We start from the raw sequence: 15,355 nt of genomic DNA, 5'->3' as shown, positions 1-15,355 counted from the left end.
TATATAAGAATTTAACTGAATAAAAATTTGAAGTAATTTTAATTTAGGGAGGATTATTTCATATATAGGAATGTCCGAATGTTTTGGCGCCTTATCATATTTATATTTATATTATTAGCTTCTCAGATCGATTGTGGTTAATGTCCGAACGTTTCGGCGCACGGTCACATCTAAGATAATTAAATTTGAAATTAAGAATATATATTGTATTCATAACATCTAATTTTGCATGATTATTGGCGTTCCCTATCATATTTATGTATATCATTTATAAGTACGGTCATACTTATTTTTTAAATACTTTTGTTGGACCATTACAAATTGGGAATTTCAAGGAGAACGAGTAACGTTGTCAAAAGTTTCGACATTCTAACCAATTGAATCAGTTTGGTGTCTTACATAATTATTTGGATGGTCCAAGGAAATTATTTTCAGATCTGCATATATAATATTTAGCCGACATTTGAGATACTCGAGCGAAACGTTCTTTCGTGTGGAAATAAAATTTCTGTTTCTTGTGTGCCACGATTCAGCCCCCGTCATTTGTACCATCCGTATTCGCTCGTTAACAATTACTTTATATCTTCCCGTCCCGTTTTCCAGAGCCTCGACAGCTCTCGTGCCGTCGCATGAAACGCGCTGAATCCCCCGACATCTGAAACTGTTTCAGGAGTGATATCAGCCGGCGTCTCGGTGCCGGTGCAGATTCCCTCGCAGACCCCGGACCTGGCAGGCAACTATTGGCCGAGGCTCCAGTGATCCCAGCTCTTCGGGTTCCCGCCCGCGAGTTTGCTCGTAGGCCAGGAGAGCCCGCCGCCGCCGAGCGCCACCCCGGGCGCGATGCCACGACCGCTCCTCGCTTCCCTCGGGATACCGACGCAGTCGACGCAGCATCAGGCCCCCAGCACACCGGCGACCACCCCCGTGCACAACTCCGACACCAGTGAGTGAAACGACTGAATTTCCGTGACCCGTGCACCGTCGCGCAAGTGTGATCCCTTGTCCCCCGAGATGTAGAGAGTGCGGCGTTTCCTCGCGCTTGATTGCCGACGGTGACGATCGCTGTCGCGACGCCACGGTAGATGCGAAGACGGACGCTTACGAGGAAAGCTCGCCCCCTTCCGATAGTTCGCACGAAAGCGTAACGCCGATCGCATCGAAGACGCGCGGTTAGTGTCGGTTGTGCGTGGAATGAACACAATTCCGAATGATGATGATGCGAGGGTTCGATATTTTTCTTCGTTTTACTAAAAATTGAAGAATTTCGTTCGTTTAATTTCGCGGTCATTTATTTATTAACGAACGCGTCGTTCCATCCACGAGTACAAGCTGGTAAAGGCTTTTTATCAGAAACATCGACGGCATGCTTGATAAATGACGTTGCAATTATATCTTATAGCGTTTCGATTGATCGAACAATATTTAATTGTTCGTAGAGTTAATATATCATTAATCGTGTAATTTCCTCGCATGTCGGATTAATAACTCGCGTCCTCGAATGTTTACGACCGTCAATTTTCTGAATGGCAATACCTATCTACGAAACTATTCGATTAGGATTAGGAGATAGGATAGGTTCCCCCCTCCCCCCTCCCCTTCTTGAACAATTTGTAAATTTGCTAACGCCCGCATTGGCGATCAGTAATGGAGCAGCAGCTCGTCGCAATTAAATCTCCTCTTTGAAATTGAATGAAAAGATTTTTCACCAACGTGATCTGATTACACAGAGCGGTCAATTTTTTAGACAGCACAATCAGTTTTATAATTCGAGCTCGAACCAATGAATTTTACCCATCTTCCACTTCGTGTCTGATCTAGATTTCGTAGATGTATACGCATGACCCCGGGTCACGCAGGGTAATTACCTATTCACGATAGTATGTGTAAATGATTTACGTTACGCTACCTTCGTCGTCACGTCGAGGATTTTCGCGTGAAGAACCACTAATTATCGTCGTAGTTATATTTGTACAAAAATATAATTTCCTTAAGATATTCATTACACAATTTGAACGTGATCTCTCGTGCATTTGCCGATAATTTTACTGCTACAAAAGAATCTTTTTAATAAGCGTCATAATATGCCGGTAAAGCTATTTTTCACTTCGTCCGACATGCGCGAATTCTCCCTTTTAGATTCCCCGAAGTCGATCGATGTCAAGAGCATTCATTAAATTTACAGCGGCTCTCGTTTTTCGGTATCGGGGAGCTTTATTACCGGATTTATTGGATAGCGCCGGGCGCATATTGTTTGCCGCACGTTGTATCGGTTTCCGGCAAATATTTTCCTTCGTGTAAGGGCGGCCGCGAACCGCGTGGAAATTGAAAGGGAGCCGCAGACACGTAGGCGGCTCCCGCCGAAATATATTCTCGCGAGAGTTTAGGGTGGTAGTCTCTCGATGAGGCTGATTTCGTTGCGGGAGGGAACGGTTTTGCGGGGGTTGATAGCTGCCTGGAGGGCGGCTTTTTTTTCAGCAAGGCCGGCCATCGTGTCTGTCGGCAGATATGGCGTCGGAAGACACTGCTCTCGAAAGGATATTGCGGCCATAATCTACGTGAACAGAGTGTATATTGATCGACAATTTATTCGCGAAAAATATCCCAGAGATATAAAGGAAATAATTTTTTTAATATATATTTATATTAATTTATAATATATTTTATTATACTTTTTATTTATACTCTTTAAAGAAACAAATTCTTTTGAAAGAGAAAAAGTTTGCAATTTTTTTTTATATATCTTCTGTTGCTTATTTGTTTGTTGTACTCGATAAAAATATTGTTATTACATTATTATTATTAATGTGAGTGGTTCTTCACGCGTGAATTTATCGCACGCTTTATGCAAATGCAACCGGACGCGCAATAAAAATCGCCGCGTGTATTTCAAATTATGCTAGATTTAAACCTCGAGATCTGTGTGCAAGATTTATCGAGAATAGCAATATTACAGTTTCAGATCCTCTTTAAAACGTAGTAACGCGAATAGTACTTTTTTAAATTTCGCGTAAACTATATTTAAACACATTTGCGAGCAATGACACAGCAGGCGAAAATGTTCGATTTGAAATTCTTTATTTACACATCTCTCCACAACGTTCATTCCGGTCCAAGGTACACGATTCTAGATTAAGACAATCCAATCTGTAGCTTATACCATCCTTATTATCATAATAAAGTGACGTATATGAGGTCGTGAAGAATAAACCGACGTAATCATAGAGAAGATTTCGTAAATGTCACAGTAATGCCCGAAGGAGGCAAGTAGCATGGACGTTTGCGTCGGTATTTATTGCTATTAATGTAAATGTATCGCTGAGCTAATGGACCGAGGAAGCGGATTCGTCGTTACAAACGAATCGCAAATATTGGTGCTCGCGCAGTAACGGGAAATCTTATTGGCATCGAACTCGTTAATCGTCACCGCGCACACGATCGAAGCACATTCTTTCGATTATGCTGTATAAAGATAATTGTAAGATAGCATTTGTTACTCTCTTTAAACCAGTACTGTACATTAGAAATAATTATCACTGTATATATATACGTAAATAAGTTAGATGAATTCTCCAGTTACGTTCGAACGTATCCACATTATAAACTACGCAACATCTTATCCGTGTATTCAATGTTTTCCCTCACCGAAACGATGACTCCGTTGACTTACACCGTGCAACAACAGAACTTCAATAAAATCAAATGATCTGAGCCTACATTTATTCACCTATCATTTCGCGAAAACACACGTCGAACGCGCATGTTTTTCGTTTGAAGACGAGTTTTGGAACAGATCTCAATACGCGCGCAAATACACGTAAAATTAATCACCAACAAGATTACAAAAAATACAGGAATTTTGCATAATATCTCATACGTATTATTTAAAAGAGTAATCCTACGAATAAGGCGATTGCGTTTATTGCGTTTATTATTTTAAAGCTATACAATCTTTTTACGAGCGATATATTATTACTTTATATATTGTGAAATTTTTACAATAATAATTTCAGTAATCACGAAAATAAAAATTTGGCGATTCTATTATTCATAAAAAACTAGATTATTATTATTATTTTTTTTTGTCGCAAGGAGAAATGTCAACCACCTGTGCGGACTTATTGCGATTTCAATGGGTGTTTATATCCGTGATCCATTTAATCGATGTATTTCGATCACCACCTAACGGGAGAGTAGCACGTTTTTTTAGTAATTGAGTCGCGCCGCACGATCGCGTCGAATAATTAGTCACTGATTCGTATGGTGTGGAAAAAACGGCGTGAAAACAGCAACTCGATATTTTCAAATTTTATCGTTCCAGAACTCGACAGGGCTTTTTTTTTCAGGAGGCGGCATTGTGTATGCCGATATTTTCTGTCGCGATGTGAATATTTGCAAGCGTTTTTCCTTTTTTTTTCTCGGTAACGCGTAACGATCGTTTTATCGACAATGCGTGTCGTAATAAATGTAGGTGACGAACTCTCTACAATTAATCAGCAGCCAATAGATAACCGTGGACGATATACATTGTGTTAAACAGTAACGTGTGAAGTATGTGTAAAATTACGCCACTCGGAGCGGCGTCGCTCGTTTCTCGTCGGCGTTTACACGGTCACGTAGGGCTCGTGTAAACTTGTTGAACGTTTATACGTGAAGAGCACTTAATGGAAAGTGTACTGTGTAAATTAGTAAATTTATATTTTTGGAAGAAAACGAAAATAAAAACAGCGTCAACTGAAAACGCTGGAAAATCTTCGGTGCATCTCTGAACGGCGCCGCTATAAAATTGATCTCGCGATGATAAACTCCAGTTCGAAACAACTTTTATTTAAATCAGCCAATACCACTTCCTTGTTATAAAAATTTCATTCGACGTGAAGAAAGATCCTTGAAGAATTTTTTTCAATATTCTACTTTTTATTCAAAGAATCTTTCTCGCTTTCTTTGTGATTTTTAAATTTATAAAAGATTTTTTAATTTTGTTATCTGTATAAATAATGCCATCTTATATATATATATATATAAATATGTAATTTCAAAAATAAAATAGAGAAGGAGGGGTAAACATCTAAGAAAGATATAAAGCGCCCAGAATTTACAAAATTCACAAGGATCCGAAGTAGACTGCAATATTTAATACCCTCCTCATGAATAAATTTCTCACTAATTAACTTTTTCCAAAATATTATTATATACTTACGTGTTTAGGCTTAATTGATCTTCCTTTTCTTAATTGAAGGATAATTGCAAAAATAAGATTATATAATGTCGAAAAAATAAATTACGAAAACATTTGCGTTCATCGATATTATTGCTCTACTCGAAGAAATCTTCCGCGATGAACTAAATACGTATCCACTAAACAGTTGCGTATTATACACGTCTGCACGAAGATCCTCTGCAAACAGGCGCTGCACTTGCAACAGGCTGTGCATTTCGCGAATAGTAGATTAAAGTACTTCTCATTTATTATGTTACCTTTGTAAATCTGCATTTGCATAGAACTTTTGCGAATTGAACGTTACCGCAATTGCATGTAAAATGCGTTTCAGCGAAATTATGCTTTAATCGTTATACAACCAACCAACGTTACGCGGAAGTGGTTACGCGTCTTTCTTATTATCTGTAATGATACTACTAATAACAACTACAGTGTATGAGTATTAACAAATTTATTAATGAGAATAATATATTATTGCGACAGTAATCTATGTAAGTGTTGTGAATAATGAGATAATATTGTTGCTGTGATTAACTTTAAGATTGTAAGTAGTAGGAAATAGAGAACCACTGTTAGGTGTCACTGTCTCGATTCAATAAATGTTATTTCATTTTAATGCCAAATCAACATTCTTTATTCATAATATTATGTTCCATACTACATACATTTTTATATAATACATTGTAAAATGGTAAAAAAACATCAGATATATATATAAATCTCTATAATAAACTATTTATAATAATGCTGCACAACTTATTTAACAATTATTAATTATATTTTAATTCAGTTTCATAAAAAATAAAATTAGTATATTTCAGGTATACATATTAACATAAAAATAAATGTCGTAATAAATAAACAAAAATAAAATTTTCATATTAAAAAAATATATAAAAAGAACTCAGAATATTAAAACGTTCAATACCAGACATTGTGCATCATTGTTATAACTTTATGCCCTATTTAAAGAAAATATCATATTTTAATATTTGATGAAGAACGAAGAGGAAAACAGGTATGTATAATATTTATATAAGCTTGTACAAAGTATATCAACTGAGATTTGCGACTTAAATCAATCTTTAACAAAGATTGATTTTAATAATTATAAAATTCCATTAAATGAAATTATATAATTATTTTAAATAGACTAAAGTAATTAATATTAAAAAATTGCAAAATTTTTGATATCGAAATTATTACATACAATATTAACAGCATTAGTTATATGTTTATGATATTTATAATATTATATAACTTTTATAATATCGAGATCGGTTGTGAGATCTTCTTGTATGTCTTTCGGCAGAATAGTCATCATGATGATCATGTAGTAAAGATACTCTTTCTGTATCACGTTTTAATCCTGTTTCAAATTTTTTCTGACAACATAAAGAAGCATACGATTGTATAATAAATCGTACTGCTATTAGAACACTCCAGACAATTAATAAAGTTACATCTGAAAAAACAGAGAATGAATAGAGCATAATATCGAGTTATTATATAAAGTAAAGCTACAAAGACATACCTGCACCTTGAAATGGAGGATATACGAACGCTAAATTAAATCCAGGTATAGTTATCCTCCTGATTATGGTAATAATAATATATTTCAAATTACTTCCAGTATAATAATCAATCGCGACGATTACGAAATAAGATCCGAAAATCGCACGTGTAATAATTTCAGCAACATAGGATATTGTCATCAGAAGTATGGTCGTGGCAAGTATTAGGCTTATGAACATAGGCCAGAATAACCAATTGTGTTCCAAAACATAAAACATCCACGCTACAAGAAATCGATAAGTTATCAGTGCATCAGTGGGAAACCGAGTCAAAATGTTTGAAATATTATTGAAAATAAGATCCAAATCACCGAAATATTAATATGAATCAAGACAAACTGATAAACCAATTAACAATCGAATATCCCATATTTCTGTCGCTGTAATTTCAATGTATGTTGTTATCGCGTGTGAAAATTTCGATTGTCTAATTAACAGACGCCCAGATACATCATAATCATCCGTTTTACGCTGGTGTGCGGGGTGAACGCGGTCGACTCAGAGTAAATAGCGATTGCGATCATCTGTCGACGGGATAGAATTGGGTCCGAATCGCTGCTCCTGTGCAGTTGCGCATGCACGCATCGCGTAATCTAAATAGGTCCCGATGCAGAATAAATAAACGGGGACACAATTAGGTAAATGCGAATCTTCCAAGCTGGTTACACTATGACGTGAGAGTCTCATCGACAGGGTAGACCCTGGAACATCGCACGCGTATTCCGTGCGTGGTGGCGGCGGCGGTGACGGGCGCATTTTTGCGTTTGTGCCCGGACGAGGGTAGACGAAGGGTAGTCGCGGCGTTATGGTGAGAAAGGTGGGAGGCAACGTGAATGCGCCATGCCGCTTCTGCATGGGGGATTCGGCGGGCGAGGTTTCCACATGAGCGGCCAGCATTGATAGAAGCTACGGGGAGAAACTGACTGTGCGCCTCTCATCCCTTCGCCAAACTCGAACTAACTTCGGGGTGGCGGCGCAGCGCGGCTCTATCCCTCCGCTTTTAAGCCTGGCTTTCATTATTTTCCTATAATTCGCAACAGCCCTTCGCGAGCACCGCGGCGTGGAGAGGCTACCTACGATTCCCGCCTTCGTTTCCCTATCCTTTCGTGTTTACTGTATTCTATGTTGCATTTTGTGACGCGTTAGTACTGTGAGACTTGTAGCATTGGACGCGATGCTTGGACCGTAAATTAATTATAGATAATTTTTTCGCAATAAAATTATTCACAGGTTTTTGATATTTATCAGCATCATATTATTAATATCTTCTAAGATACCTATGAGCATTATAATTTTATTAAATTGCTTATCAATTTAATTTTTGATATTACTGCGATAGTTCTGTTACGATTGTATTTGAAAATTGAAAATTAAATTTGGCTCGCAGTTTGCAGGATTGAATATGAGCATATAAATTTACACGGAATTATTCAAGGGGTAAACTGCTGAGAGCATTGTGGTGTACAAATTTGGGGCATTACTGGGCATTACTGGGCATTACTTAAGAGAATTGTATATTATAATAAGCGGTATGAGGTCATGCATTAATGAGCATTATTAGGGTATTAGTAGGCATAAAAATTGGGCATTACTGGACATAGTTAGTAGGTATTAGTGTACACAATTTTGGTCAGCGGTTTACCCCTCGGAATTACTTGAGCACTGAATTCAATTTAACCATTTAGGATCTTTATTTCTGATTTGTTGAATTAACTATATTCAAACAAAAAATACAAAAGTATTCTTTAGACAAGAGACCGAGATAGTTAATATATTCTTTATTCAATATCGGTGCAAACCATGCAGTTTTTTGAAACGCGGTTTTATTTTGGTCAAGATATAGTACGTACCTGGAGCATAGAGGTATGTGATACATGCGCATAAAAATCCCAATGATATATTGCGTAACCACGTACAAACACCTAAAACTGCCGATATGGCTGCAGCAAGTATAGCAAATGTCGAACCTATCAAAACGTTGACTGAAAGAGACAAGAGTCATTAAAATCGCGCGTGTCTTCTCGAGAGATAAGTTAAAAATATGAGAGATAAATATAAGAGAGAGATTAAATATATACATGGCACAAATTTTCTTTTAAAATTTACCCTGAAAATATGATATTTGTGGTACAATATAATATTTTAAAGATTTTTATCATACACTTCAGTAAAATTAATCAAACTTATTTTATACTTTATTGTAGTTTTATTAATGAATGAAAGATTTACATTAAAATTCTTCAAAATACAATGCTGTCCTACGACTATCATATTTTCAGGATAAACTCTAAGAAAAAATTCTCCGTATATGATTTCATTGAAATGTTTCGATAAAAATTAATGTATGCATGATTACTTGCGATGCTGTAATCGCCGGTATTCAGTGCTATAATGTACCCTAAGATACCACCTATCATACAACTCGGTAATGAATGATCTATAGAAGGGTATTTATATCCTATAATAATAGACAGACAGCCTATTATCAGGACCAGTGCGCAAATTATATGTGAAAATGCGTCATCTGAAAAAATAACGAAACAGAAAATAATTATATAAATCTTTCATGGGACACTTAATATGTGATTTTGTTAAGTTATAATATCCGAGAGATATTCATGCGTTTGGAAAGATAGAAAATAATTATTGTTTAAAAAAATTCACATTTTACAATACCATCTCATTAAAAAAAGAGGTATAATTATTCTATCGTCGTACACATAACCATATTTCATGCAAAAAAATATATAACGTTTCAAATAAAACTCAAATATTATTCACTATCATTATGTTAAAATATAAAGTTTGTTTTTTTACTGCTCTGCAGTGGACTGTATTAGAATTTTTCTTCATGCTTTTGCCAAATTTCAAATATATGCTTATTTTACTTTGAATACAAAAAGTGTGTACTGATTTAGCTATAAAAAAATAACAGTTTTAAAAAGGATAAAACATACTTAAAACTTTACAACTTTCCGGATAGAGCAGAGGACTGCAAGCGTATGTAAAAATTGGGACGTAAGCTGAAGAGTAATTTTCATAAATAGCAACCATGGCATACACTGATCCTGTGCCGGTGTACGCACTGTAGATACGTCTCATAGAACTCGTGAGAGTACCTGCTGGTATCTATCAAAAATATTAATTACTTATTAATATGTTAATTATATTTAATCGTGAATTACACTGGTCGACAAAAATTTCACATCTTTTAATGTTAAATTAATCTGAGAGTGTTCTTTACAGTATTTTTTATCCTAATTTCAAATTTGCTTGATAAATTTATGAGAAAAGCAGTTTTTTAGTAACATGCATTTAAAAATTTTATAAATTTTATAAACTGATATTTTGTAGTAATTTACTATTTAACAAAATTTCACTTTTCTTTTGTTAAATTAATTTTATAAAATGATTTTATTACAGTATTTTTTGCGCTGATTTCAAATCTGTCAAATTTGAGGCAAGCAGAATTTTTTAGTAATATACATTAAAAAATTCCTATACTTATCTCCTTTGCTTAGATATAAATAAACGATTCATAGAAAAATAGCCACCAAATTTAACATGATTTTCTACTCATAAAATAAATAATTTTTAGACGAAAATAAATAATTTTAATTACAAACAGATTCCATACGACGAGTTATTGTTACTAAATGTATGCTTTTAAAAAAAGATACATCAATTTAAAAAATTAAAGGCCATAGGGATAAATTCTAACTTCATTTTTAAAATCAGTATAAAAGACATAACATACAAAATCAATAAAACCCATTTAACGAATTATTGTCGACCAGTATTATAAGATGCATCAACAGTCAATAAGCATTAACAACTTTTGTTAGCAAAGTAGATCGCTTGTAGATCGCTACGATTATGGTGCGTGTGTATATTAGAATAATTATATCAAAAACAACGATAGCGCTACATCAGTTCTATGATATCGGTATTTATCGGTATGAGACTAAAATTTTATCTGTCTAATATTATAAGATACCTCGTCACCGTTCTGCACAATGTCTTGCACGGTCAGCATTCTCGTGATCGCGTCGAAATATGTATCCGAAGTAAAATCCTGTCTAGGCAGATAAAGACGGTACATCTTGTGTTGTATTGGGCTTTTTTCACAGGAAATCGATGAACCGTTGGAGAAAAGAATTGAAGCTGGCTGCGTGTCTACTAATATCATTCCGTTTTCTGCATGGAGTTTTTGATATGGCGATACTTTGATATCGAATTCCATGTTACAACCACCCGGTATCGGCGCTGCACAGAACAACAATCGACAACGCTGATGAATTCTCTCGATACTCGACCAATTTTGTCATTACGCTCGCCGTCGAAAACGGTTAGCTATTTAACCCATTTACGCGTGACGGATAATAGAGACGCGCCGCAAATTAATCGAATGCGTCTTGGTATGATTTGCGATTTATTTGTGCTATCGCGATCAACGTAACACGGTTATTTAATTTAATACAGTATATGATTTTTCGATCTTTATCACGTAAATATTATTCTCTTGCAATTGTCTTTGTATATACATGGCTATTCATTTTATATTATATTAATGGGCAGTATTGTGTGTCGGCGTTAAATTTAATTCCATAAATAAATGTTGCTCGAAAAGGAAAGTGTGAAAAGAATAGAGATATATATTATTATATGTACTTACCATTTCGACCGTATGTGATAATCACGAGCAATGCATCGAGATTGTACACGTTTTCATGCTTCAGGAATACCTGTATTGGAGCTGTTATACCGTACGTTTTTAAGTACAGACCAATATTTGATCCAAATAAACTTCTGTTCGACACTTTGTCAAGTAGTGCTTTGTCGTAAGATAACGTTGCATTGTATTGAAATGTATGAATTTGTAAAACAATAAACCAAATATCTGATGGAACATCTCTCACAGTAATATTTAAGCGATTAAATGGGGCTAAATTTATTCGTTGTTTGAATGCGTCATTCTCACGATGATTCAATAAAGATACGGTTATCCCGACGCTGTCTGCAATACAATACATCGAACGTCAATATTAATGAAGATAATTACGATAATTACATGTTACTTTATTATTATGAGAAATTAAACATTTCTATAATGTTTTCATGTCTAGAGCTATTTATCTAATTTGCAACGCGACACGAGCGAGTTACAGATAACCCTCTTCTAAATATAAAACAATACATATTCCTAGACATCTCTCTCTCTCTCTCTCTCTCTCTCTCCCCAAAAAGTATCTATATTATATTTTATGATAAAGTTTTAAACAAAGCATAGTGCAATTAGATAAATAGCAATTACGTGTAACTAGTATGTAAATCTAAAAAATCAGATCTGATTTTCCAAAAATATAACAATAGATTAGTTTTTATTTACTGATTGCAATCATTAACATATACATATAATGTAAGGATATATTAGAGCTATAGAATAAACGGGATCCAATTATTCGGATATACACATTTACGTTATTCGAAACATACAATAGATAATAACATGTATCCAAATATTCAGTTAACATTATTTATATTATTCAAGTATTTGTATTATTCGGTTGTTATTTATATTTTCGGAAAATAATAAAGATGTACTTATTCATAAAAAATATTATGAAACATCTAGAATCATTGTGTTATAATATTAAGATAATAAACATTATGATTTGTTTACGCATTATAAATATGTAAATCTCGATTATTAAGGAAATAAATTATTATTAAGAAAATGTAAAAGGAAATAAAGGGAAATAAACAATAGAGGGAACATATGAGCCCTTGCTCCAATAATGTTGAGCTCCACTTAAAATTTTATTATAATTAATACCATCTTTTGTAAGAGGTTTTTAACTTGTTCTTAAATAAATATTGAAGTTGTGAAATAATTGCCGCCACGACTGGCGCGATCTTTTTGTAAACAATTGATGTTTATCTATTATATTACGTATATAGGTATGTCAAAGTGCTTTTATAATGTTCAATGGCAAGGCGTGGCTTAAAATTCGTAACAAGCTTATACCCTAAATTAATCCTTGAAGTGTTATTTTTTTATTTTGTGTAGTAAGGTAAGAAAGTTTAAGTAACTATATTTTCACTGGGACACATAATTAAATGTAAATTTTATTAATGTTTCTGTATCGGACCTAATGTGTGTGAGTAATATGAACTCCGGAATTTTTAACAAAAATCAACGTAGAACGTTGTTAAAAATCTTTGTGGTTATCGTTTAAAAATGATTTTAAAAAGTCTGTAAAGGCATATCTATGAAACGGAAGAGAAGTGCTCATGGTAAATTTATGAGGACAGAATCAACATAAGTATTGTTAGAAGAATGTGTTTCATAAACATGTTTATGAAAAGAAACTTCTGAATCTGATAATATCTAAATACATCCTAAATTTTCTGTGAAAATTCAAACTATTTAAACTTCATGGAAAAGTTTAAATATATCTGAAGAAACTAGATTCTGTAAAAAAAAAAAATAAGGAGAGTCCATTTTAACATTCAAATAGTCATATAATAATGTTTTTTTCATTTAAACAATTTTCTCCATTTTATAAATTTTTTCTGTTCTAATAATTTCAATATATTTTATATTAATCTTAGATAATAAATTATAGTTTATTATATGTCATTAACTTGAGTGTAACTAAAAAATTACATAAAAGTATCTTTTTCTCTATAAATAATATGAATAACATAATTATTAAAGTATTTGAATGTCATACTTACAAATTTTGCATAGTAAACGGATATTTAGATTTGTCTAGTACGTCTGCTTCTATTGTCTAAAAGTGAATCAATGACTTCAGTGCTACACTCTATAACTGACATACTTATAACTGATGTAGTCATCGGCGAATATTTACTTTCTTTCAGTAATAATACACTGACTCACTTTTAGAAGATTCAATCTGCAAAAATCATAATTTCTAAAAGTAAAAAATCAGTATATTATTACTAAAAGACAGTAAATATTCGCTGATTATTGATTACATCAGTTATAAGTGTAGCACTAAAGTCAGTGATAATACACTGATTTACTTTTAGAGAGTACTTGCACATTTCAAAAAATGTATATTTGATATATTCCTATACTCATACATGACTCGTATGTTTAGAATAGTAAATGATCATACAAATATCCATAAATTGTTTACACGTTTTATCACATTTTGGAAATTATTGAGATATCATTTGTATGTTTCAAGTAGTTAATCGAATACCTATATTTGATTAACCTGAATATTAGATATTTATATATTGTGAATAATGTAACTTAATATTTAACATTATACAAATATTTAGATACTACCTGTACTTTTCAGGAAATATGTAAATATTCAATTATTTGATATTACTCATTTCGAATAGTTAACCGATATAATATTCAAATACCTAAGGCTTGATTCCATCAAAGTAAGAATAACTTTAATCTCGGTTCAATTTACTCTTCATCTTTTTCGAATTTTAAAAATATTCTTAGATTAAATTAAAAATTCGAATTAGGCTCCAATGAATAAATTTATAAATGTATATATGTATACATACATGTATCTCTTTTAACAAATTGAATTATTATACTCGTACATCCTGTGTTGGCTCAAATAAGTTTTATATATATTTATAGAATATTCCTAGAATTAGAAAAAGATAAATACACTGTAGCGTCCCCTTCATGACATGATAGTATCCCTTTCATAAAAATATAAAAAGGATGTTTGTAGTTAAACCAGATTAGAATTAATCTTACATTGGGATAGAATCGAGCAGTATGATTCATATATTTTGAATAGGAGGAACAGATATATAGATATTAAATATTATCCATATTTTAAACAGTGACTGAATTATATTCGTACATTTTCAGTAATAAAAAGATATCCGAGATACCTGCATATTATTAATAAAAAGTTCTAAGGCTGATATCCATAGTCGATTCTTAAATTTAAGGCTGTTTTAAGTACAGTCTTAAGATGTTACGAATAAATCAGAGAGCCGCGCGTATTAGTATCTTGAGACATTATTTAAAACGACCTCAAAATAAGAATGAATAATAAATACCGTCCTAAGTTTCACCCAAAGATACTGTTTACAATTTCATAAGAAGTTTGCTGAATATTGAGGTTATGTACGCTTACCGAATTCGGCAGTCGTATTTTCTAACGCCATCGTTCCATTACTGAAGAATAATGATAAAACCGATAGGAAGATAACGGCTCGATTCATGTCAGCGCACATCCCGTATTTATTTGTTCAAGTTACTGTTTAAGTGTGAACGTGAACCGGCGTTTTCGATGGGACGGAGAATCAGTACGGCGCAACAGCTGTCATTTGACACTCGGCTCTGCGAGCTCGTGCTCGTTCGTGGCGCTCGTACAGACGTCTATACATACATACAACAGCCAACGACGGTACGCACGACTCGTGCCGTCTCGCTCGCTCCATTCATAAGACGTACGGGATTGCTCGCGTCGTCTCACTCCCTCTTATACTGCGTTTCATCGAGGAATCAGTTTCGCCAGGCCGCCGTACGGCGGCGCGTCAGTTCGGC

At 33.9% G+C, this 15,355-nt stretch overlaps 2 protein-coding genes across 2 annotated transcripts in view; one reads left to right on the top strand and one right to left on the bottom strand.

Moving 5' to 3' along the window:
* toy (paired box 6 protein twin of eyeless) overlaps nt 1-1,209 on the top strand; it is a 28,023-nt gene extending 26,814 nt beyond the window's left edge. Inside the window, exon 9 of the mRNA XM_018503723.1 lies at nt 671-1,209. Within this exon, the coding sequence (XP_018359225.1) occupies nt 671-759 (89 nt within the window). The 3' untranslated portion in view covers nt 760-1,209. The remainder of the gene's footprint in view (nt 1-670) is intronic.
* Nucleotides 1,210-6,442: 5,233 nt separating this feature from the next.
* On the bottom strand, nt 6,443-15,141 carry LOC108758684 (transmembrane 7 superfamily member 3). The gene is made up of 8 exons (XM_018503751.1): nt 14,943-15,141; nt 11,468-11,809; nt 10,790-11,058; nt 9,750-9,921; nt 9,149-9,316; nt 8,643-8,774; nt 6,753-7,016; nt 6,443-6,683 (listed from the first exon to the last, which is right to left on the bottom strand). The coding sequence occupies exons 1-8, from the start codon at nt 15,040-15,042 to the stop codon at nt 6,463-6,465; spliced, it is 1,668 nt and encodes a 555-aa protein (XP_018359253.1). The 5' UTR covers nt 15,043-15,141; the 3' UTR covers nt 6,443-6,462.
* Between the last annotated feature and the right edge of the window lie 214 nt (nt 15,142-15,355).

Source organism: Trachymyrmex cornetzi, unplaced genomic scaffold (genome assembly GCF_001594075.2).
Source record: "Trachymyrmex cornetzi isolate Tcor2-1 unplaced genomic scaffold, Tcor1.1 scaffold16, whole genome shotgun sequence".
NCBI lineage: Eukaryota > Metazoa > Arthropoda > Insecta > Hymenoptera > Formicidae > Trachymyrmex > Trachymyrmex cornetzi.
Note: the sequence above shows the minus strand (reverse complement) of the source record. Positions and strands in the feature narration are given on the sequence as shown.